The sequence below is a fragment of the Colius striatus genome, chromosome 3, assembly GCF_028858725.1.
Source record: "Colius striatus isolate bColStr4 chromosome 3, bColStr4.1.hap1, whole genome shotgun sequence".
NCBI classification, from domain to species: Eukaryota; Metazoa; Chordata; class Aves; order Coliiformes; family Coliidae; genus Colius; species Colius striatus.
In genome coordinates this window covers 31,698,379-31,724,972 of record NC_084761.1, presented here as the reverse complement: position 1 = coordinate 31,724,972, position 26,594 = coordinate 31,698,379, and the positions used below count along the sequence as shown (strand labels likewise).

General features: G+C 38.8%; 1 protein-coding gene across 1 annotated transcript in view; it reads left to right on the top strand.

Annotated features, from left to right (window-relative positions):
* SLC7A11 (solute carrier family 7 member 11) overlaps positions 1-26,594 on the top strand; it is a 58,142-nt gene that overhangs the window by 19,987 nt on the left and 11,561 nt on the right. The window contains exons 6-7 of the mRNA XM_010210351.2: positions 1,424-1,468; positions 26,030-26,153. Coding sequence (XP_010208653.2) covers positions 1,424-1,468; positions 26,030-26,153 — 169 coding nt within the window. The remainder of the gene's footprint in view (positions 1-1,423; positions 1,469-26,029; positions 26,154-26,594) is intronic.

Here is a 26,594-nt window from a genome sequence, read left to right as displayed (position 1 = left end):
GTGTCCTAGGATGCAGGCAGATTTTTAGGCATAGCCAGTAAGACTGTTAACTTTTAATGATACAGCTTTAAAAAACAAACCACAAGTATGTGTGGGCTCATCCTTTGACAAGCAAGTGTGGACTATTTGAATAGTATATAAAATGTTGGCTGAAAAAAGACCAGTATAGAATGTAAGGAAGCATGTCTTTGCACCAGTGAAAGGACTGATGCAGGGTGGTCAAGCTAATTCTGAATAGAAGCAGAAATAAGTCCAGAAAGAAGTACCTGAACCTCTTTCTCATCAGAAACCATCTCTCTTTTGAACTATCCCAACCTCTTCTTTTGTGCTCTGTGCACTAGTAAGTTTAGAACAAGTACTGACCTTGTTGTATGGGATGGCAAATCTAGTTTTACAGAATTTCATGCTTGGTCACAAAATAACTTTAAAAAAAAAAAAAAAACAAAAACCAAAAACCAAAACCCTGTGAGCCAGCACTAACTCTTTCTGCTAACCCAGATATGGTACAAGACATATGATGGAGAGAAGTGCCCAGACTTTCTGCCAGATCAGGTACTATTTGTTTACTTGTTGTAGCACTGTTGGGTCAGATATCATTTGTCTTCCTGTATAAGAGTAGAAAGCCAACATAAGCCTGATATTGACTGCCCTGTTTAATTAGCCAGGATGTGACTTTGTGCCTGTATCTGAGCCAGGCACATCTGTGTGATCTGGCGATGCACAGATCTAGTGCTAATAAATGCAGAACAGAGAGTTCAGTGACCTTGAGGCTTACAGTTGCTTTGTATGCAGGGCTGTGCCCAGTGAGTAGTACCTATGAATTCCCATACATCGCTGTCTCTTGCATGCTGCTGGAGTATGACCAGAGTGCAACCTGTACTGGAAGTTGTGCAAGAGCATACAGGATTAGCAGCCTGGGTTTGTGATTGTATATGACACACTAGTGTCAAAATCCTGGGTTTAGGAGAGAGTTTTTTGAGGCTTCATTTATTTTCATTTTTTGAGAAGTCCTTGCTGAGTACCATGATAAGAATTTTTGCCAGTATAACTTGAAATTGTAAAAAGCTAGAGTCATGAAGGGAATGTGGGCTTTTGAAGGTGCTTGTGTGTTTGTGTATAGTTTAGGGTAAACCACAATTTACCTGACATGACAGAGGAATAAAAAATAAAATAAATTTCACATTGACATTATATAGGTCTTCTCTTTTTTCTGCTTTGCTGTCTTTTCTGAGAATTGTCCTCCTGAGCATGGGGTTGAGGAAAGGTTAAATCTCACACTCTCTTTAATCCAAACATGGGTCTGCAAAGTCTACTATAATTAACAGCAGTGCTTAACTAAAAGTATCTTCTTGTTTCTTTGGGAAAGAAGTACAGAATCAAAATCTATCAAGCCCTTCTAATACATTTTATAACTCTTTTCTAGGTTTTACCTCAATTTTGTTACTGAAGAAGTGGAAAATCCTGAAAAGTATGTACCTAACGTTTCTTCTCGACTTTTGAAAAATGGTTGTAAAATGTTTAATGCTGCAAAAGTAGTGATCTTCAGAAATTTTGCATGCTGATCAGGTTGCTTGCTTTTCTGCAGATCTAGTATCTATTTGAATTGCAACCGCTTGAAGATTTGCTATTTTTGGCCTGTCGTGACCTTGTTATGTATTCTGCTTTTATGTGCACAGAAAGCAGAAAACTAAGCAGATCTCCAGGGTTCTGATTCTCCCCCTCAGGATACAAGTAACTATCAGTGGCTCCTTTCAGTGGAAGTTACTGGTGTCCTGTCAGGAAAATCTTGCCCAAGAAACTTATCTGCTGCAATATTTGGCAGTTTTGCTATGTTTAAATATTAATCAAATACCTAGTTCTACTTGTTTTAGATGTCTCAGAGTTGCAGGATCTTGAATACACATAGCACAGCATCCTATCCAATTAAGCTGAACAGGGGATATTGGTAGGAGTCTGTTTCAAACTAAAGATGAATACTCTCACACAGCGCCTGTCTGTAAAATATGGAAAGAAAAGCTGTCCTGTTAGGAAGAGTTTCATTTTGGCAGATCTATTTTAGTAGACAGGTTTTTGGTACTTGCACCCAGTAATAAAATATTATTAACCTTTCCTAAAAATTAAAGAAAATATTCCTTGTCAAATCAAATTTTGTTATTTGAGGAAATTATGAATTGCTAATGGGTAGATATCATTTTCTTAGGTTTTTAAAATCAAATGTCTGGCTGGTTACCAAATAAATTACTGTTTAGGAAGACCTCCAGTACTCTCCACACAGAGAAAATGAAAGTGCATATCTGAGATATGTAGACAAAGAAAAACAAAAAAGCCAAACAACCATTAATAGGGAGCAAGCAGAAATGTTTTAATTGGTTTCTTCAAAGTCCGAACTAAGCTGGGTGCTCTTGGTATTTTTTTCAGAGATCGGAAAAGAATTATAAAGAAATTGATGATAAAACAAGGATGGCAGAAAGACTGTCAGATTTCCATTGTTTTGGTGCCTTTTAGGGGTTTTGTGTGCTAACAGACTCTTTAATGTGATCAGGATATGTATGCTGAGGAATGTATGACTGGAAGCTGTAACCAGACAAATGCAGGTAGAAAATACAGCATTAACATTTCACAAGGCGGTTGGCTAATCATTAGCACAGATACCAATTTAAAATTGGATTTTTCATTGGCAATTTTCAGTCCAGGGAGAACACCATTTTAGAAGCTCTGTTTTTAGTTAAACACTAGTAATTTGGCATGGTGGAGAGCAGCTGGATAACACTTCCCAGGGCTGGAACGTAGAGGAACTCAGGCTAGATGATCCAGTAGCAAATCTAGCTTTAACTTTCAAGGATCTGTATGCTGTATAAAATCAGAGGAGAGACATTTAAATTTAATTTTTAAAGTTTTGACAAATCATCATATGACTGACTGACTTGAAAAGAAATGTGAAACTAAGAAAAACAGTGAAGTGATTCTTGTCCAAGACTTCTATTGGTTCAGGAAATTCTGGGGAGATGGGTTGGGAGACAAAGTCTTGGTGATGGAATCAAAAGCATTTGCTAGAAGCAATATAATTTGTAAATTACTCTGTGGCTACCATCGATACTGTGTGATGTTTTCAATCATACACACGCATACCACTCTTTGGGACTTCTCATACAACTATGTGTCTCTGCAGTCCCCTTAACTGTATAGAGATTAACTGAAATTATTGGTAGTTTTCATTACAGCTATTTTTGTTTATGTTTACTTTTTTTCCTTATGGTTTGAGTCAGAAGAGTGCATATTTATGAACATGTAGCCCTCTGCTGCTTAAGGCAGAAAAGCATAGGTTTGGTTTTTTTTGTTAGCTAAGCACCCATTGAAACATGTTGTATCACAGCTAATACGAGTTGTGTGGGTTATGTTACCATTGCAGCTGGGATGTGAGGGAGGAAGAAGCTTTCTTTTCTGCCTCCATCTTGGGAGAGTTTCTCTGTTCTTCAAGTTAACAGCTGCTGAAGTTAATTGTGCTGCTTCTGCGATGCAGGACCAGGGTCAAGCCACGTAGCCTGTCTGGTTTGGTGTATTCCAGGATGGCTCTGGAAAAAAACAGCTCAATGTTATGTGTGTAACGCTGCTGCAAAGATGTTGAAGCTTCCCTTCATCACTCATCTTCTTGGGATTTCATGATGAGAAGGGAAAATACCCAGTGCTTACAGAATAGTGCCTGGGGTCACAATCTCCATGCAAAGGTACAAATATACAGTAGAAGAGATTGGGAGGAATTAAATGAAGCAGTTCAGTTTCTACCAGTGAATGGCTCTGTTGGAAAGATGTCCTGCTGCATAGGGGGCTGTTTTACTACTGTTCCCAAAATACAGGGCAAGAGAATTGTGTGGACTAGTCCCAGGGGCAACTGTCTGAGCCTCCACCAAGCTCAGCCTGGGCATTAGGAGAGCCACTAATTGTGCTGCTGTTACAGGCATTTATTAGAACTCAGTTGCCTTTTTTTTTTTTTTCAACCTGAAACACTGTCTCCTTTCATTCTTGTATGCTGTATGTTAAAGGTTACATAAAATGCTGCTGAGGCATTATGCAGCTGTTTTTAAAAGGGAAGAAGGAAGTATAGGCTTGGACTACTTTAGAGGCTGTAATAGCTCCAGGTGTGCAATTTGTAATGTTTGCCAATGGTTAGGGATCCAAATTACTTACAGTGTCAGAGGTGAGCTCGGTGATGCCTTCTGCACTGCCTGTGCCAAGGTAAATAAGTATTTGTCTGAGAATCATTCACAGTTGTGTATTTCCAGGTGTACGTCAGTTTTTAAAGTAACTGCCAGCTGGTGCTGAGATGAATGACTGGCACCATCTCCACATTAACCAGTTTGCTGTAAACTCATGGTGAAGTGTACCCAAAGAGTTATGGGGACGATAACACAATTACAGCAGGGGAATGCAGAAATGCTCTAGGAGGGAGAGGAGTTGCAGTGGAGCTGCCAAGGGCCCAAGTTTGTGGGGATCTGTCTTTAAGCCTCTGCTAATGTAGTGTGTCCTGGACTCCCTCTCTGCTCTTATGATATTTGGAAGGTAAGAGACATAAGGGTCAGGGCCCTAGAACATATTCTGAAATGCACAAGAAGGTGAACACATCTACTTTTAGACATGAAAGTTTTCCAAATAGGGATTCCTTTGTTTGCTGTGGTGTGTGTGACACCAGGAAAGCTTGGTGGAGTACAGCAAGAGCCATGGGAAATGTAGGAGAGGGGCAGGGGAAGAGGGGAATGCTCACGACCTTGCCCGTCTGAAAGCCGCTTTTGTGCTTCAGTGGAGTGGCTGCTTGTACAGGCAGAAAGGGCTCCGAACACTGTGGGAGTCTGTGTAGGTGCAGCAGTCTGGCCAGGCACAATAAATTGCAGATTTAGGTTTATAAATAGGATAAATACTACGGGCCTGAGGCACTGAGATACTTAGGCGATATGAAATCCTAGATGGAGTTGACATAGAGACAGTGGAAATGAGCCAAATGGAAAGGAAGCACCCTCTAAATTTTAGAAGGGAGAATGGAAAAAGAAAAACAAAAAAAAAAGATCTGAAAGTGAATGCAATTATTTTTTGAACAGATTTTTTGAAAGCAGTGCTGAGCTCTCATTTTGGAAATGTCACAGTCCCTTCTTCTGTACAACAAAAAGGACATTATTATAACCCCAATTATCAGAAGATGTAAAAGTAGCTGTTTCTGTCTCCTGCTAAACCCCTTTTTGATGTCTCATTTTTAAGCCTGGACTCCTTTCTTTATTCTTTTTTAAAGTACTTCCCTCATACAGCATTAGTAGGACCTAAAGGGACATGAAGTTGATGTTTGTTTTACAAGGAGCCATGGTTGCAATGTTCAATTGCTTTAATGTACATTTTTATTTTAAAAGAACCTGAAATAATTTTATTACCTAGAAAATGTGGAACAACATATTGAAGTGTAATAACAAATTTCTTTTACTTTTGAAAATTATGATTTGCATATGGGTACTGGGTCAGCGGTAATTGCTATGTGAAAACAAATATCTGAATAATCCTTGAAGCAGAGCTTTGCCAAAATAACCTCATGCAGCCACATTGTGTGCAGCTTTGATCTTTTTGATTTTCATACATTATAAGGATCAGCCCTACTGAAAAAGAGGTTGTATTGTATTGTCTAAATAATAAGCAAATGAAGGAACGGCCGGGCCTCTCAGAGAATTTGTCACCTGAAAATTGACAGGATCTGTGTTGCTCAGAGCATTAAATTTAGAGGGCTGGAAATTAAGCATGTTGAACTTTCAAACTCATTTCTTATACATAGTCTTTGAGCTCATCTGTATTCTTCAGCTTCTGCACTGTAGTCTCAAGAAATGGATCAAGTTTTTTCAATGAAGACCCTAAAAGCAGCTCAAGCTGAAATGTCACTTCCCTCCTCCTTTCCCAGGCTGAGACTGGGATCAGCACTCTACTTTGTCAGTAATTTTGACAGATCCCAGATGAGAAAATAACACAGGAGTGTTTTTACATTACATCAATGTCTTCAAAACCTTGTCAAAGTCAGGGCTAGATTGTATCAGATGCTGGCAAAAAGAATCCTGCTTTTAAAAAAAATATATTCTACATCCATAGTATGAGCGATGGTGAGCCCAATTGCTCCATGTTACAAAGATCAGGCTCTTTTAAGAGAATAAAAATATTATTTCATTTTAAGGGAAGGGAAACTAAGACTTTAATTCCTTAATGACTTCAAGGAAGTCTGTGATCAAGTGGGCAACTAGAGGTATTGATTCACAGTCCTCCCTTAGCTCAAAATCATGTTATTTCCTTGGCAGTGTAAGGTTTTGTTAGTGTTGTTGAGCTTAAGAAATATTTTTCTTTTAGTGATCTTCTATTTCACTTGTATAAAATTATAGAAGATTTTAAAAAATGTGGATTCTGAAAATATTTTACAGCAAAATGTTAGATTTCTTTCAGTTAAGTATAGCTGCTAGTTGGCATAATACTTTCTTCTTTCTTTTTTTCCCCTTCCCATTTTGGGCCATTTCATTTGCAAATATTCTGTTTCTGTTTGTAAAATAACTTCAGTCCAGCGCAGGCAATCTATCATTGTTTAAAAAGTTACACAGTGCAAAGAACATATTATTGAGATGTATAGTGTTTATAAGCCTGGGCTCAGATTGATAAATCATGTCATGTGCTGTTGAAAAGCCAAGAAATGAATTACTTTGCTATGACCTTGGGGTCTGAGATTAGTCAGTTTGTCTATTAGAATTTTCCAGTGTTCTTCTCACTTCATTTATTCCATCTTTTATAAGGAACTGAGAAACAGTAGATGTATAGCAAGTCACCAAGGCTCGATGTCATCAGACATTTTGTATGATCAGGATATCAAAATGTTTGATATAATCTCATTTTATATTGGGCTTAAATAATGTGAATGTCATGTCTAATTAATCTAATGTGTACTACCCATTTGTATTAATTAAAGTTTAAAGTCACACTTTGCATCTATGAGAACTGAGAGAAATATGCCATTAGAAGTGTTTGGGTTTGTTTTTTTTTTTTCCAGAGTGTCTAAGCACTACAGAGATGCAGATGGATGGGAGGGGAGTGGTGGCTAGGACACTAAAACTCTTCCAGCTCCCTAGTTGTTTGGAGCCATGTGATTTTTGGAATTTTGTGTTATGATGTCCCCTCTTCCCACAAATCGATAATCAATCAAACTTGATTTGCGTTGTTGCTCACTCCCAATTTAGACCCTGACCAGTTACTCTTAGTCATCATAACAATGAAAAATATTTTAATAACTAAGAGGTTGCAAATCTTTGTTTCCACCTCTCTGCTTGTTTGTTATTTTTTTTTGTTTTATAATGTGATGGCAAGCTATATTCTACAAGAATATTAATATTTATATTGTTTTTGATATATTTAATATTGATATCAGTTAATATTGAAGCACTGAACTAGGACTCAAGAAAACTATCTCAGACACAAAATTGCTATGAAAATAGAGGGTGGGTTACTTCATCTTTTCTCCTCCCATTTCCCTCCTTTCTCTCCTCCTTTTCTTTGTCCACTTTATGGAGCAGGAGGTATCACCTCCTGGCTTCATTTTTGGAGTATTTTTGTCCTTCCAAAGTTGGGGATAAGCCATGAGATACAGAGAAGAAAAAAAATTTTTAAAAAATTATTTGGATTTAAAAAAAAATCTATATGCCTCCTCCTTGAACTGATAGCTTGAGCAAATACATTTAACCCTAGGTACGACTTCTGTAGGTCCCAGTCCTATAAAGTCTCATATGGTATCAGTGGAACAAGGGAGCATGTGTGGGCTCTTACGTGAGTAACTAGCACAGTGGGGTGTACACTGTGGGTTTGCAATCTTACTTTAAAATAAACTTCTGAATACTTTTCTCACAAAGTAGCTGGGCATTATTACAGTTTCTTTCTTTTAAGTCTGACACTGGATGCAGGTATTTTGCCTAGATATCAGCAGAATAGCTTCAGTACCTGGAGTCTGAAGTCTTTCTTGCATTATTCTGTTCCACTTGTTTGTGTGACTCCCTTTTTTTCATGTCAGGCTAGAGTGCCAAATATTCAGTGCAGAAGTTATAGGATTACATTGTGATATTTTACCTGAAGATAATAAAAAGAGACAAATGCTAATCTTTTGAATATTTTGCAAAGCCCATTTGCTCATGTGAATTCATCAGATGACCTTAAATGGAAACCCAGGTCAGTTAAATGAACATTTGCAATTTTTTGTGTGTCTTGGGTTATTTTTCAATTTAAATACTTCCTCCATCAATGAGTGTGTTCTAATAACCCCTCCCCAGATACTTTTGTGTTACTTCAATAGTAATCTTATTCTTTCTGAATTTTACTGTATCTAATAGCATAACAAGCTATCTAAAGTCCCTTGGTTGTCTGCTAAGTGTCTCAGAAGATGAGTTGTCCAAAGGCTGGTGAATCCAGTATCACTTTCTAAGGTTTAATTGTGCTTTGTGCAAAGGATAAAATGATAGATTCACAATCATGTCTTCAGAACTGTGAAAATCCTTTAATGGGAGCTGAATCTGCAATAAAGAAAACAAATTAATTTACTAGATCAAATGTACTCAAATAAAACCAAGTGTGAGTTCTGCTATCTGTAAATTTTATGAAAAAGCATTTAATTAAATATGTAGTTCAGTAGTATTTCTATGTATTTGAGAAGGAGAAAAAGAAAACTGCTTGCCCATAGGGAAGCTGGCTCAATAGCATGAGACTGTTCTTAATAAAATTAACTTTTCTTTACTTTTGCTCCCTCATTAACCATATTAACTAGGTACTGCTTCCATGCCTCACACCACCAACTCATTCATTATAGTTTTCTATAAATTACTGATAATTCATTTCTGAAACTAAATATTTCAGTCTTCTATGCAGGTTTTTTATGGGTTCAGATATCTGAAATCTCACTATAGGAACTAATGTTTTGCACTTCATGAGCAGTTTTTTTTTTAATTGAAAGGATACTGCGGCTTCTCTTGCTGCAAGCTGGAAACTCTCTTATGAGTGGGATCCAAATGGTTCTGAGTTGCTTTTCTCTTATTTATGATGGGTTTTTTTTCACTAAAACTGCTTGTTTAGAAGACTGTAATTGTCCTGTAGTTTGATACACAAGGGTTTCCCAAACCATGTCACTTGAAGACCACTGGTGCAACATCAAGTTGAAAATTACTTAACAAAATATGATATGGAAGGCAATGGAGTCATTAGCTGTGACATGATGTGCTTCATAAATTTAACTTTCTGATAGGAAGGAGTAATTGCTACTTAATTGCATGTGATTTTGGCTAAGTTTTTGGTGATAGTTTGAGGCAACTTGGATTCAAAACCAATTAAAAAGCTGGGGGAGAGGAGTACTGAGAATAGTCTTTAGGCAGCTGTGATCTCAGCGTAGACAGTAGTATTGCTATCAGATTTTTTTGCAATGCTTCCGAATTCCTAATGGAGATGCTGGTAAATCAGGAAGATATAATAACTTCTATAAAAACTCACCAGGCACATTGTTTTGTGTTGCTACACTGTCTTGCATGTCAGTGAGGAGAACTTTGAGTCACAAGTAAAAGAATCTTCAAAGAAAAGTACATGCTGGAGCAGCAGATGCTATGGCAGGTTCAGCTGAGTTTTAGATAAAGCTTCTCTCTCCTTTCTCCATCTTCTCCCCAGCAAGATGTGCTGTAAATGCCTCAACCATGAACCTGTTGGTTCTGCTGAGGATGGATGCATTTAAGCAAACCACGTGAGACAAGCAAATATTTCAAGGTGCAATTTGCTTATAAGCCATACTTGAGGCCTGTCTGTGATAACGATTAAGAATCGCTGAATCCACAAAATATTTCCAACCAGCTGTAGTGAACAAGGGAAACTGTGATTTTAACTGTCTTATAGCAGCTTGAGTTAAAATAGGGAAAAGTTCAGGATGGAATTGAGATTGGTAACCCAAATTAAAGTCCAAGTAGGTTGGTCTCTTTTGTTTTTTTAACTTCAATTATGTGAAACTGGATTTCTGGGGTTGATAAAGTGTATTATCCTGTACTCCTGCAGTGCAGACTTTTCTTCTATCATGCAATTTTCAAGAGTTACAGCACAGTAGCTACCATATAGAATAACTCATAACTAACTGAGGGTACAGATTCAGTCCTTTAGTTCTGATTTTCCCTATTGTAGGCTGTCAAACGCAAATTCCTCCTACTACTCCTGAGTGTGTCTTGCCCCACAGGTGCAGTGGGTCCCCCTCAACAGCAGTGCTGTGTCAAAAGAGAAGAAACAGAAGGCACAGCTGGAAAACATGGTATGCCATGCAGTCTGAGTCTGGAGTGATCCAGATGTATGCAAAAAGGCACTCTGCAAACCTGAATCCCCTGCCTTGTCTTTGCCAGATGCACACTGTGTCTGAGTGGGGCTTTGAACTCACCAGTGCAGTACATGCAGACAGCAGAGGGGCTGGAAAGAGGAGTCATTGCATGAATTCACCTATCATCTGGAGCAGAGATCATAGAGAGCAAAGGCTTCAGCAGCAGGGATAACAAAGGCTACAGATTTCCTTGGACACTATGTTGCTTCTTTACCTCAGCAGGCAGTCAGAGGTAGCTGCTGTGTTTGTGTACTGCTTTCCAGAGGCTGCATGTTTTCCTTACGTGTTTAGTTAGGGACTGACCTAATGAATACTATCATGAGCAACAATGTTCAGGAACCTGTATGTGACACACATTGTACACATATTATTATTTCTTTTTCTTTTTTCCCTTGTACATTTTTTCTTTCTTTTCTTCCCACTCCACGTGTTTTGGTGCTTGTATCAATGCTGATTCCTGTGGTGCAATTCCACATCATGAGAGAGATGATCCTCTGGTGCAGTTTTCAATCGTTAGCATCTTTGTCATTAACAGCTGCTTGCTGAACACCAGCTTAGCATTTGAATTGGTTCATCTGACTTCTAGTCTTTCTACCTCCTACTTCTAGTCGATTATCTTTCTATTTTAATGTAAAAACAAAGAAAAAAGGGAAATTTGGTGTTCTGTTTACAAATTGACTGCAGTGAACACTTACCTGTGACAGAGTTTAAGCTGATATGACAGTCAATATGTGTAAATTGAAAAGATCGATGTAATCTATAGCATCTGTAAAAGTTTCAAAGATGTACCTTGATTGTTAATTGAGACAATAAGGATGTCTCATAAAATTACAGTTGAGGAGACTAATAATTCTGTATCAAATGAAGAAAAGCAAGGTCAGTTCTATAATTACCTAGTCTAACGTTTACATTCCTTATATGAAATGCTCCTACTCACATGAAAGTCAAACTGATGGCTGTGGAAATATTCAGGACTAGGAAATGTAGATTTTGTGTCTAAATTTTTGTAGTATGATTTATTGTTTCATACAAATTTAAGTTACAGCACGTGCCTGGCATGGGTGCTCAAGGAAGAGTGAGTTGAATAATGGAAGAACAAAAATAAGTGCTACAGATTCAGGGTTAGATGATTATTGCTGTGCTGGTTTTTAGCTGTGGATATACATAATGAAATTACTAGTGCTATTACTATTTTTTTCTTCTAATTGTCTGAAACAGGATCTGTTTCCAGTTCTTTTTGTGTTTAAAAATGTAATAAATATATTGCAAAAATATTAGCACACAAATCAGTAAAGTAGTTGGCTACCTGAAAAATCAAGGATATTTAGCAAACAGCAGGAGGATGGAAGTAAAAAGACAGGGGAATGATAAAGACAGAGGCCATAGCACCACAGTGATGTACACCAGAAAACAGGGTTAGTAGTGATTCTGTTCCTGTGTGTGCTCTTAGAAGGGAGGGAGGTAAGACAGGATGAGAGAGCAGGCTGGCTACGTGATAGTCTTCCCACTAAGGCAACATCTACACTAAGGCAATACTTCAGAAGCTGCTGCTTTGATATGTTTTTTTTTCTGTTTATGTAGACTCTGTGTTTTAAGATAAAAGGCCCAACTTGAAATAAAACTGACTAAATGAAAACTCCCAGAATTCTGGAAACCCTTGAAACTTTTTGAAGATGACTTGTAGTTCTGAAAGTGCATCATCCAGGCAGGCTCCTACTGAAGGGGAGGTGTTGGCTGGAGGGGAGAGGTTCCTGCAGGCTGACCAGCCTGCGGGATGAATGTGCAAGCATGTGTGTGAGCTGCCATGATGCATAGCCTTACTTTTTCTAACCCAAGACACAAAATATTACAACATTTTGATTTTTACAAGTGAGGGCCTTGGTCAATTTAACACTGATGATGTGATGTGTCTTGACCCATATAGAGGTGAAGTTATTGCACGGAGCACATATGAAAGAGGCAGATGTGTACATAGAAGTGGGCATTTAAAAGGCAAACACTCCACAAGGTTTTTCACCCTCTGCCAAGACCATGGCACCTCTTTTGAGGAGCAAAGTTCAGGGAACTCGGATATTCCTACCTTCCACCCTCTTTGTCCTCCACAGTGATGGAGATGTCTCCCTGGAGTGTTGAGCACCCGTGGGTTTGTGGGAGCTGGTTGGCTGTCGCAGAGAGTCTTGCAGCACCTCTGCCTCAGTTTCCCAGTGGCTCCAGGCTGTAAGGGTGGATAAGTCCACGTGCTGGTTGCAGCTTGGAGCAGTGGCTGTTTCATTTGCATTGCTCAGCGTTGTCTTGTGTCGCTGCAGAGAGGATTGTCGCTCTCCAGCCCTTACAGCTCAGTGATAACCTGCTGAGTACAAGGTGTGATTGCTTTCCTTTTCTTTCTTTTTTTTTTTTTGTTTTTTTGTTTTGTTTGTTTATGTGAAACATTGTTACTATGAATCAGCCCTGCTAAGGAAGTAAAACAAATGTTTATTCACAGTCTCCCCAGGTACTAGGCAAAATCCTATCTGCTTTACCAGCAGGCTAATGTAATGTAACAACAAAGCAATGTAACCTTCGAAGTTTCCAATGACCTGTGCTTTCCTTCATTTTTGCCACCTGAAATACTTGTGAGACTACTTTAACATCTGTTTTCTCTTGCATCTGTAATGAAGGGTGACAGTATCCTCTTTATGGGACCCCCAATCTGGTCAGTAGATTATTCATTGCAGGAATAAAAATTTCTTGCAAGACTGATGTATTGCTAAAGCTCCAGAGCTGCAAAACATTTTGTACTTTACTGGAGAGATCATGGGTCTCTCAGGGCTAAGCCATCTCTTCTCTTGACCATTGTGAAAGTCCTAGGCTCTGATTAGACATTTTCATTCTTTTTTGGTGATTCATAAGCAAGTGCCCTGATTGAATTTACTGGAGAACAAGTGAGACAACAGTGCATTAATGACAGACAGAAAAGTGAGTAAACTTGTCAAATCAGTCAGGACCAGACGGGTAAAAAAAAAGATTGGCCAAATAGGGATTAGGTAAAGCTGAGTCCATATGCTTGCAATTTCAGCTATGGCACTGAGTTCTTTGTGCCAAGCATACTGGGCCAAATCAGCAAATATTTTGTCTACATAAGAATTACTCACTTGAGAAGCATTTTTTTTTCATTGAAGTATGATGTATTGCTTCTTTGTATGCTAACGCAATGCCTGAAAACCCTGATGTCAGTCTGATTACTATCAGAGTATGCTTTGGGCTAACAGCTGGGTAAGGTGTGTGTCCATGTGAGGTGATTCAGAACTCCCCTTTTAATACGGAGGACAGTCATTGCAGCTCCCCTGCAGCCTCCACATTTATCACCTTGGGGCCTGTGAGGGTTACATGCTTTGTGAAAGAAAGCAAGTGTGATTTATGTCACTTTTCATGTTGATGCTGCTCTGCAGGGTAGGCAAACCCCTCTGTGTTTTCCTCTTCCCACTTTGAAACAGGAGCCTGGTTTCCTCTGACACTGGTGCTCTTATTTCCTTATTTAACAATATCATTAACTGTGGAGGAGGTGATTCTGGGCACTCATTTTAAAGTTTCGGCCTGAGATTTAAATCTGGGTTTCAAATAGCACTGAAATTTCACTGTAAAACCCAACAGAAGCCAAGAAATTTCTTATGAAATGGCACAACTGTGGAGCAGCCTTTGCTCATGGATACTATCAGTGTGGGTTACATCCTCTATACAGAAAAATGGGGAGTTTTGTCGCCATTTTTCTTGTTCTTCGTAAAAGCAAGCTGTCACTACTCATGGGTAGTTATATATGGTAGAGACTGATAGTTTAATTCATTGTGATGTTCTGATCTGTACCATGTTGCATCTATTCTTATCTGCAGGAGAGGATGAGCTTCCTTGTGCCTTTTGTTTCCTTTTACCTTTAATGCTGAGCCTCAAAACGGCAAAGTGGAGAGTGCTAAGTGTAGGGTGAGCATGGTGTTATACTAGAAGCTGTAGCAGCATCTAACATTAAGAGTTACATTTTTAACCTTTTATTAGGGCACCATCTAAAACGTTTATTGTTTGGTGCTGGCAACTGACTGATGAAATGAGATAACATTATTTAAAAGAATATAGAATACAAAATGGGAGGAAAAAATAAAAGTATGGACTACCAAATTAGTATGTTCTTATTGCACTTATGTGCCTCAGATCAGAGTTTTATAACTGCATAAAGAGTTATTAACGTGTGTTATGTCATCAAATGTACTCATTCTTTAGAAATGCATGGTCAAAATATAAATAGCAATGGTATTGTACATGAGAAAAGGAATATAATCCACTTGGTTCAGTTAGCAGAATAATTTACACAACCTGATCACCGTCTTTTTGGATGAGACATTCAATGGAGATGTCTTATTTGATGAATGTTTAGCTTTAATAGTGAATTTGCTAGTTTGTGTTTAAGATACATAAGTCATATCAAAACAGGACAACTTGGCTTTGTGCTTCTTTTGTGTTTAAGATACATAAGTCATATCAAAACAGGACAACTTGGCTTTGTGCTTCTTTCCTTTAGATGCACATATTCCTTTCTGTGTGATCACAGAATTTCCATCAAAGGAGGCTGTAGGTTCTCCTTAGGCAGTGAGTGCTCAGATTCCTATTTCCCTGCACACCCCTTCCCTATATGGTAGCTGGTTTATGTGTGTTCTTATGGGTGTACTGATGTTCTGGAAGTGGGTCACTTACAGTGGAGCTTATACTTTGATATTTGTCTGTGTTGGAATTTTAAATACACAGTGACAATGACATTTTATTTAGGAAAAGAATATTGTTAACTAACAACCTGTAAGGGTTTTCAGTCATTTAAATTGCAGTACAGCCTATATCCATGAACTGTAAACTAAGAGGATTTATATAAGATTATAATGGTTCCAGAGGAGCTAAAAAGTGAATAATCTGCATTTTACAAGTTGCACTGCTGTGGTCTGTTATGTCAATCCTCATTCACTTGTAACAATCACTCTTCAGAAAGTACTGTTATTTGCATCTTCACCTTATCATTGTGTTTTGTTTACTGCAAAATAAAGAAGACTATATAATAACAGCATTTAATTTTTTGAAGTATGATGGAATGAAATATCATCATTTGACAAAATCTAGCAGCAGTGGAGAGACCTGATCCATAGATCATAAAAAAGGGTAGAGAGTAGGAGCACTCTAGTCTGACAAGAGGTTTGACTTCTGTGTGGGATTATGTTAAAGAAAAGAAGAATTAGATTTCTCCTACAGTGAAGAAATGACAGTTGCTTCTAATTTTTCATATCTGGTTATTACAGCAAAAAACAGCTGTTAAGCAAAACCAGATAAAAGTAAAGATTTATCCACAAACCGCGTAGAAGACCATGAAATTCCTTTTCCTTGGGAAAAACTTCACTTGAAAATGAACTTCTTGTGGGTGAAAGGACAAAATATTTTGATAGATGTGACAAATAGGCAGAATCACTTCAGGATTCTTGCCTGGTGCTTGTGGAGGCCATGAAGAGAGACTTTTTCTTAGTTGCACGCTGTCCCAGATAGAAGTCGGTCCCAACTGTATATAGGCCACCCAGGCATGGTGTTGGCTGTTATAAAAGTCAGGATGCTGTCCTAGAAGAATTACCCTGCAGAGTAATGAATTGCATATTTTCTCTGCTCCTAAGAAAATAATTTTCCCCACAGTGGCCCAAATCCTGCCATGTGCTTTGTAATTATTTTGGTTACAGAAGCAAGCCTTGCAAGAACTTTTGCTAAACTAACACATACATTCGTTCTGTTATGCTGAGCTGATGTTAACTCTAGGCTTAGTCTCAGATGTGGATGTCAGGGAGGCTTATACTTGACAGGGCTTTTTCATCATACTAGTACGTAGTTTTTTACTACGTTGATTTTGACTCAGAATAAGAGACAGTGCAGTGAGTTCTGTACAAATCATTATTGCTTTCATGTTAAGATTTTAGCATGGAAGAGTAGTGTATCATTGACAGAGGGCACACTGAACAGTCTGCCAATTGCAAACATGAGTCAGCCTCAAATCCCTAAGTCTCATTGACCATATTGTCCAACATCATAATAATTCTGGCTATTTCAGGTTACATGCTGTTTCATATCCAAACTGGAAGGAACTTGATTTGCAGAGAGTTTCAGTACTATCTAAGAGTTCTGTTTAAAATTTCTCAGTTTGGACATGAAAAAAGGAAAATCCAGCCTTACTGGTGATTTTGAAAATTTTGTACATTTCTTTTCATGACATCACTTCATTGCTTCATTTAAAAAAAAAAAAAAAAAAAAGGGATATAGTCTTCTCCTGTGCATGGGACTGTTGTTCAGGTATTATGAAGTTTTACTGAGAGAGAATTTCAACTTACTGATTTTCCTTTCTCAAATCCCTAAAGGTAATAAAATAGAAAAAGTTGATATCCCATTTGAACTCCATTCAAGTGCTTGCAGTTACTGTGTGCTGCAAAGGCATATTTCAGTTCACACTTGGAGTGTTCTGGATTTCTCTTCTCTGTCAGAACTTAGTCATGGCTTACAAAGTTATTTAAGTGTGCTTTATGGGCCAGTCCACATCTGTAGCCAGTCTGATAGGCTCTCCTTAGCAAGAGCCTCATTTCCTTGCTTTCTGCAGAGAAACCTATTTATTTGCCAGACTGCCCACTTCATGCCAGTGCAGCATTGTTACAACGTCTCCTTTTAATTTCATTTAAACCCTTTTATATCTTTTAAAATGCTAATACTTCAAGGCACCCACAGTTACCATTGTTCTCATTTTGAATTCCTTCAGAAGAGCCTTTCTTGGTAAACGATATTTTGGTTTCTATGGTGCTTGTTGTTACAAGTAGCTGCTCTTTTCATCACCGAATGGTGCAATTCTCATTCATGCCGAAATATCAATGGTAACATACAGCAGCAAATTGTTCCTTTATGATCCTTGGCATTGTGGAAACTCTCCTGCTCAAAATTAAATGTCAAGGAATTTAACAAGTGTGAAAAAAATCTGACTCCTTTTATGTACACACACAAGAGACATACACTCCTCCCTCCATCCCTGTATGCACCTAAGCATTTGTCCTCCCTTGTTACCATAAGGAGTCATTAATATGCTGCCAGTGATGCTTCCTAAAAAGTTCAGCTGCAGGGCTGAGGGGGTGGCTTCCCTCCTGTACCTTCCGCTGAAACCGAGTGAGGTGTTTTGTATTCAGGCTGCTTGTTCCCAGGCTCTGAACTTGAGCGGCTTGTTTTGGGAACGACAGCAGCCTTGCCAGCCTGCTCCCTTGCATTACTCTAAGTGTCAATTTGCCATGCCATAAATCAGAAACATATGTCTTCAGTAGAGACAATAGGAATACACACAGATCTAGGCAAGGCTCTGCATCCATTCCAGCCTTGCTGCATGTAAACATTCAAGTACCTGTGATAGTATGGAAAGGGTGTTGTGACAGGCAGGACAGTTTTTAGTGGGTGCCTTTTGTAACCACTATAATCTCTTTTCTTGGCCATGACATTATTATTATGTGATAGCTGCTGGCTTAGATTTCCCAGCTGAGGCCTGATCTGCTCATTTCCCACCTCGGGTTCCCTTGATTACACTGCTAAATATTCCCTCCCAACTACTGCCAGCCCTCTGCTGACTGCTGTCTTTGTGTTTCATGGGAAAGTGGCTGTGCAGGACAGCAGCTCTGCTGGCTTTTAAGTCTGCAGGGAACTTAAAGAGGATTTCTCTTTCCTGCAAAAGGTGATTTTTCCTTGTGAAAGTAGACCCGGTTCATAAATCCAGTGCTCAGGGAATTAACAATTTCAGATTCCCAGGAGAGCCTCCTGCAATAAATAAAGCCACTTTTCATACACAATGACGTCACCTCCTTCTTTTTACATTTGTTTTGGATCTGTTAGTGAGACATGTTTCTGTACAGAGCAGTTAGGAGGAAGTTAGACCTGCAATTCTGTGATAGATAAGACATCTTGGAGGAGGTGCTTTGAATCATGCCTCTGCCCCACTCCCCTTCGTTTCCATACATGAGCTTGGTGCAAGCAGGTGTTTTGTTTTTACAGCCCCATGGCAGGATTGTGGTTATGGCTTCCTTGCCTCCAAGCAAGCACCATGATTTACTACTGCTTCTCATCATAATCTACACTGTCGGCAGTGCTGTAAGGGCTTCGAACCAATAGGCCTCAGAAGAAAATAAAATACTGGAGCTTGTGAAAGTGCAGAGGTGCTCCCTTCATCTCCTGGTTGAGTGGGAGCAATGCAATAAAAGTAAAATCTGAGTTTTTGTATCTCTAACGGAAAAGGTCCCAAACTTCCTAGGGTATGCACAAAAGTGTCCTACAAATGAAATAAGGGAGGATGTCAAAATGGTGATGTTGGGTAGAAGCATGGAAGTCATTCATCACACTCAGGAGTGACAGCATATCTGCATTTGAATCCACTGAATTTAGACTATGCTGCCTTTTAAAAGGCAAGCTTTTGTGAGACAGTGGCAGGCTCCCTTTTAATTATAGATCCAGCCGAAACCACACCTTTATTGCAGTACCCTAGATATATGAGCATCTTCATCTGAGAATCTTCACTGTCATTTCACATTCCGAAATTGGCAGAAATTGTGCTCAGCTGCTGTCCACATTTCCAGGCACCTGACTAGTCTCCATTTAAGTCTCCCAGACTCTTTGATAATAAGCACGCCTGAGTTCCCAGGGCAAACCTAGCTGCACGAAAGGGTGGCTAGTCGCAACTATCACAATTGGAAAGAAAAGCTAGCTTAGATCCTTGGGACCTTTAGATCTCTGGGGAGAGGTGTGACTTGAGTCAAGTTAGAGTGCAAAATAAAACCTGGTCTGATTATTCACAATGTCTCTTGGAAACAATCATAAACTTTGAACAATCAGTTTGTATATGAGGTAATCTGAAGATGTTGGATACTGGCACTTGATTGTACATATGGAAACAGTTTATCAAAGAGCTGACTGAGAAGTAACAGGGAATGATTTGTATCATGTTTCAAGTCTGTGTTCTGTTTCGTATTTTAAAGAGATATCTTTAAAAATTAAGCCCCCATTTTGTTTGCATTTCCTATTGTTTCAGCAGCTCTGTGTAATGCCTCTTTCATCTGCTTGCTGGTTCCTAACAGTGCTCACACACTTGCCATACAAGAAACACGCATGGCTAGGCAGAGACAGCATGGCTAATATTTAGTGTTTTAACCTCAAAAGTCCTTTGTGGATTTAACTGTCATATTTAATATCTACTGTGCTGGCTTAGTTTTCTTTGGGAATACCATGGATGCCATCTACTCTCAAGTGAAAATATTCAGCATCTTGCTTGAACATGAGATGTCTCTCTAGCTGGTAGTCCAAGCTTCAGAGGAATCCATTTCACTTTTCCCAAAAAGGTATTTTATGAAAGGCAGTGGCTTGACATGTTAGGGCTTGGGCCATGAAGTAAATGAAAATGACACTCTAGTGAGATCTGGCCAACCCAAGTTGGTACACAATGTGACTGCAGGCAGGTTTAAATCTCTATTAAAATAAAGCAAATCTCCTTGAGAGCACAGCAGTTATCCTCAATCTTTTAAGGGTTGTTGACAGATCTGGTTCTGCTTGGGACTTCAGCTGGGAAGGTTTGCCTAGAAGATGATGTTATAGAAAACAGTGTTACCCTGTGGAATTGGTATCTTTCTAGGTCTTAAGTTTTAGACAAGAGAGTATTTATGCTCATTCACTTTTTAGTGAATTACCCTGCTGGAAAGAGTGTTGAAAACATTTGAAAAGTTAATAAAATTTACTGCCTTTTGTAGTACATTGCTTATGCAGTTTGACCCTTTGAAGTCAGTTGGTCATACAAGACCCCTTTTATGAACTGTAACCAAATATAATCCAACCCAGTGAAGTTAAACACCAGGAAGAAAATGAGTAATTAGTCACAGCAGAAGCTCTTTTCTTCTCTTGCTAGATGATAAAAAGCAAGAAGATTTTTAAATCCAGAGCATAGCCCAATTCTTCACTGTTATCCTAATGCCATGCTGCTGTGTCTCTGCAGATGTAAGAGGTGCACGGAAATGGAGTAACACCAGCAGTACTCCAGCAGTAACACTCATGGAGTGTGTGGTGGCATAATTGAGAGTGCAACTTAATAGCTATGTTTGTCCTTTTTCGCATTTTTCTGCTGGAAAATCACAATCAAAAAAAGATGAAGAGAAGTCACATAATTTAATAGTGTCTGAGCTGCAGGCCCACAATCAGCAGCTCCAGTCTGGAACATACGGCTGGAACATATTGGGAGGCAGTGAAAGGGGAGAAATGATGATTTGCTGAGGAGAACTTTTGCTACAATAAGCAAAATAATAATATCTAAAGTCAGTTGTTGCTGAGACCTGTATTAGCATTTACAAATACATGAATATGAGAGGTGCTGTGATGATTCTCATCCTTTTTGCCTCTCTATTCCTGGCTTTGATTCTGTCCTGGGAGGTGGCCTCCTTTAAAGTTTTGCATCTTCCTTTTCTCCTAACAGATGGGTGAGATTGTAATTTTTTCCACACATAGACATGGTGAGAACCATTTGATCCCTTCAGCATAACAGACTGTCTTGTAGGCTGCTTTCTGCATGGAAAACATGCTTCAAAGATAAGACAGTTTGTATTAAAACACACTGTCTTCCTGTTCAGGGTTTGGGATTGATGCGGTTTACAGAACAACCATCCAGGAATGGTCGAGATCAGGCTTTGGAATGTGGCATGTGCTAAGCCAAGCCTATACATCTTCTGGCCTTGTGTTGAAGTCTTGGTACTATTTAATTTCCAAGTCTCTCTTGCTGCTTTCTGTATTGTATTTGGTTATATTTTTTCAAGTGTCTTGTGACTACTTTTGCCAAGCTTTGGCCCTATGGAGAGTCCAAGGAATGATTCAATTTTTAAGAATGCCAAAATCCAAAAAACAATTAATTTGGAAAATTGCAATTGCTTAACAGATTGCAAATGGTGAATATATTATTGCACAAGGGAACTTTTGACAAGGATCTTGAAACTCTTGTGGTAGTAAATTTTCAACTCCAGAAATATAGCATATACAGACTATATACTCTAGATGAAAACCAAGGAAATCTTTGCCTCAAAACCACATGAAGGAATTAGGACTTTTCTGCTCTCCGTGGTTATTTTTCTTTGATTGTTTGTTTTTAATTATTGTTAGTTATCTTAATGTAACAGTATCTTTTAGAATTTCCATAACATAGTAAAGATGTGTTTTATCTCACTTGACTTCACCAGTAATTAATTGACTTGTTTAGACCTTCTCATTTATGTTTCTCTACTGGGTGCCATTGGCACAGCTCTTTCCCTGGGCAGTTGACTCAGACTGAGCATTGTAAAACCTGGCTTTGAAATGGACCTAAGGAAATGATTTCATCACAGCCTTTAAACAGTGAAGGATATGGCAACTGGTTCCATACTTGTGAACTTAGCTGATACGGTGGTACATATTTGACTATGCACCTGCTGTTTCACATAGAAAGAACATCCCACAGCGGTCACAGCTCTCAACATTCACTGTTCATTATAAAAATTGCCATTAAGCTGGGATATGAGAAGTGGACTTTGGGAATATTCTTTGTCTGATTTATTGACATTGTTCTTATCCCCAGGTTCTTACTCTATCTTCCTCTTTTCCCCTTCCCCATCCCCCTTACTTGGTCTGCTCTGTGTTTTTTCTTCTCTCAAAAATACTTGTGGGAGGTAGAGCAGTACTAGAGCATATTACTGGAAGATCTATGATTCTGTAACACCGAAGGTCAAATCCAAAACCCGGTGGATATGCTGATTAACTGAAACCTATGCTCTTGCTCTGGGGCCCTTTACAGGCTCTAGAAGGAGGAAATTTTCTTTCAAGCTGTGTACAGCATAGCTTGGCAATACTTTTCAGCCCTGTATAGTCAGAGGATGGACTAGCTGTATTCCTAACACTGAATTTCTCTGTGACAGTAGACTCTTCGTTGACTCTTCTTTTCTGGGAAGTGCAAGGCAGATGTGCTCTTGGTTTAAGCTGTGATGATTCTTCATTACAATTGCTTCATATATATGGCAGAAGAGTGAGATTTGGCTCTGAAAAGGAATCTAGGGATGGTTGAATTTTAAAATGTGTGGAGATTCAATTTTAATCAACATTCAGATGCTTGGAAGCCACCCGAATTATCTCACATCTGAATTTATAAAGACTTTTTAATTATATTGTCAATATTTTCCTGATTCAGTTTTCAGCAGATTTTCTTTTCCCCCCCCCCTTTTTGATACCGATTTTCTTTGAAGTTCTCTGAGAAAAGATTAATATTGCAAAAGTCTTTCCTGACAACAGCCTCCCCTTCTATCTGGTCTATTCTATAGGTCAAGTTTCCTATCAGAGTTTTAGCTTGAATGAATCAAAGTATGAAAGTGATTTTTTTTTTTTCCTGAATTTTCTGTCTCTTTCTTGTCCGAAACAATTAGTTAGCTGTGTGGTTGTTGTTAAATTGCATTATATCAGAAAAATGTTTTATCAGTGTGCTAACACCCTATGTTGTCTTTGATTCATAGGATGTAGAAGTGAAAAGTTGAAATGTGCATTGGTAGTGGCAATTTAATGGAGAATAGAACTTAGGTATGTTTTTTTCCTGATTTGGAGAGAAGATTTGGAAGTCTAGGAGAATATCTAAAATACAAGAAAATTAGTACAGTGTCCCTCCAAAGAAAGGAGGTAATTTTTCTTTGGTAATGGCATTATAACTTTTATTCCCATGCAGTGACTGTAGTTCATAGCAGAGAATTTGGTAATGGGATCCTGTTGCAGTTTGTGAACTTCTTCTTAAATTGCATGGATAGGAAAGACACGACTAAGCTCACGCTTAGCGGTTTTACATATGGTTCATACTTGTCTGTTCCTTCAGATAATTTGAGGACCAAACATAAACCTGAACAGAGGTGTCAGTGAGAAATGAACTGTGTTGTACTATTCAACCCTGAGATCTTGAAACTGGCCTCTCATTTTTGTTTAAATCTGTCACTGAAAGCAGTGTCTGATAAGCAGCACTTGGAGGGGCTGTGTGTGAAGATACAGCAGCCCTCAGAAGTCCTGCTCCTGCCAAGAGACAGAAGAAGGTGCAACTTGAGCACCTGGAAGATGAGGACTTGGAAGCTTAAAAGTCATAGCATCCCTTGTGCTGCTCCAGGCATGAGTTATGATCTGCAGGTTTTCTAATGAATAATGCCTACTGACTAGTTCTATCTGGTTTTCTGGGTTTTATTCTTCCTGAGTTGTTTCTTTTTTGTTGTTGTTGATACTACTAACCAAGAGGGTTAATACTGTTCAGCATAACAAGGCAGGACTGACTCATAGAGCTAAGAAAACACTTTTGAAAGCACGATTTCTTTCCCCTCTGCGCTCCCCACCTCCCCAGCTTAGTTTTAAACTGCCATTTTGTTTGAGGAAAACAGACTGGGATTTAAATTAGAAGTGAATACAGTAAGAGGTGTTTGGTGAGAGTTAGAATGGACAAAGATAGTTTGTTGAGTTTAACAGCGTGGTTTCAGTCATGTAAATGGTATTTGTGAAAATAGACCAAATTTGCTATGTTTGGCTGGAAATACCTTTTTTAAGGATGGAGTAAGTGCTGGTTTATCCATAGCTTAATGGTTGAAGCATTCATCTATAATGCAGAGGCTGTAATTAAAATCTCTGTTCAAGAGGCTTTGAAACCATATATCCCTTCCTTGAATCAGATGCTAAGTGGATTGAATTAATTTTACACTCAGGTGAGGTAAGTAGCTTAACCAAACTGGTTCCAAAATATCTGGCAACTGACCTACAAAAACATTTTTGGCACAGACATAGCACCAACATACAATTCTGCGTTATTTCTTGAGTCAGTACCTTTGTGGTTTTCCAGCAATACAGCACTTGTATTCTGGGCTATTTCCTCTGGTCCTTGCTGTTGCTTTCTCCAACAAGTGCATCCTACAAGCTGACTGGCCTCTCTCTTTCAAAGCTTCTTCTGACACCGTGTGTGAGGTAGCAGTGAGTTAATGTAGTATCATTGTATCTACCCAGATTTGGTGTTGCAATACAACATGATCTTCTTACCTACCTGTGCATCTGGGTTAATGATGGCATTTGACACTGGTTTCTAAGGTGGGCAAGAAGTATAACAGCGGCACTGATCCTACTTTATTTATTTAGTTAGTCTTGGTTTAGAGCTTCATTACAGCTCTATACAGGCATATCAATGTCAAGGATTTATTTGAGAAATAAGGACTGGTAGTGGAGAGAATCCTTAAATTCTGACATGGCTGTGTTTCTTTGAGAAAATATCAGGAAATAACAGATCTTTGTGTTGGTTTTTGAAACATCCTTTCCTTTGAGGTAATTGTGATAGTCCTTTGGGATTGTGCTTGCAGTGGCTTCTGGAACGTGAAAATTCCTTGTTCTACCTCTCCTTTCTCCCACTTGATGAGCTGATCTTCATAACAAAGTTCTCTAAATATGGCAACTCCTTTATCTCTTAAAAACCAATCTGAATATATACAACTGCAGCCTGAAGCAGGAGCTCTCAGTTCTCTTCAAAGGAAATGCATATCCTGCATCTTTTCAACTGCAGCTCTTAGTCTTGAATTTCTAGGGCCAAGTATTGGTTTTAGATGTAAATTTCTTCTTGGTGTGGTGCAGAAATCAAAGCAATAATACCAAGTGGAAAGAGAGTAGATTGGTGCTTGAGGCATCTGGGTTTTCTTCCTAACATGAACACTTTCCTGCATTTCTTGTATTTTCCTGCAACATGGCTTTGGATGAATTTACTGTGCCTCTGTTCCTGGGCTTTAAAACAGAAGTAATTCTGCCTTTTGGCTTTGCTGAGTAGGAGGACACGCTATTTAAAAGTTTGATGTTATTATTTGTGTGTTATCATTCTCTCTTTTAGATAAGATGTCAGGGGTTTTGTACTGTTCAGTACTATTCGCCCTGTTCCTATTTCTGTGTCATATTCTGCCCTGATGTATCCCTGACTAATGAGAGAGATATCTGGGAAACAGGAAGGCGTGTGAAAGAAGAATTGCACAGAGAAGGAAAGGGCAAGATTTCACATGCTAGATGTTTTAGTACCCAGGGGAAGATGTCAAACCACCTCCAGGTGCGTAGTCATTGTCTGCCAGTAGGAGATGTCACTGTGATTGCTCTCCTGATAGAGAGCTGGATCACCTGCATCTGTCATCTGCCTTATGGCTGGTTCATGCACTGATACCTGCTGCCTTCTTATGTGGCTCAGCCTGGAAGTCAATAAGGATAGGCAGCTCAAATGCTTTTTGTATAGGAAGCATGGGGACTACAACCTCTTGGCACCCCCAAAGGCTTCATCTCTCCACTGGTTTCTCACCTCTTCCCAAGGGATTCATCCCTCAAATAGTTTCTCACCACTTCATTATAAACCTATTTGCTTTGTCTAGATGGGTTTGTTCAGATCTGGTATTTTTTACTGGTAGTTTCTAATTACGACATTTCAGGATCACCAAATGTGCATTCACCATCATTAGTGGCTTCTTCTCATGTTATTTGTTTCATGTTCAGGGAATAGCAACCAGATTGCAAAATAATGAGCTACCTTGTGTATTTCAGAAACATACCCCTCGCAATATGCATTTCAATGACTATCGTCACAGTTGGCTATGTGTTAACAAACGTGGCTTATTTCACTACAATCAGTGCTGGGGAATTGCTGCTTTCAAAAGCTGTAGCAGTGGTAAGTTACAGAAGAAAAATACAAAGCTGTGTATCTGCTGCAGTTGTGTTTGTTGATATATTCTTGTTTCCAGGGGAAAAAAAAAGGGAGGCACATCCAATTGGGCTTTTCCATGGCTCCCCTCTTACACCACATATTAGCATCCCTGTAAATTTAGTCTTGTTTCTGATTGTGAGTGGGATTGCATTTAAGGCCATTGATAACATTTGTAATGTAATCTTAGACAGTGTTTATTTACCTGATATAACAAAGTCAATAGGTCTTAAATTTTATAGCCAAGTACATGCTTGAAAAAATGTGTGCTAAATTGTAGACTGAACTCCTGGGAAGCAGCAGATAATTGTGGAAGTGGGAGCTCTGAACTATTTTTTTGCAGCAAGAAGCAGTAACACTGTCTCTGCACAATATGCATTCTGAATACCTAGGAAGGTTGCTGTGAAT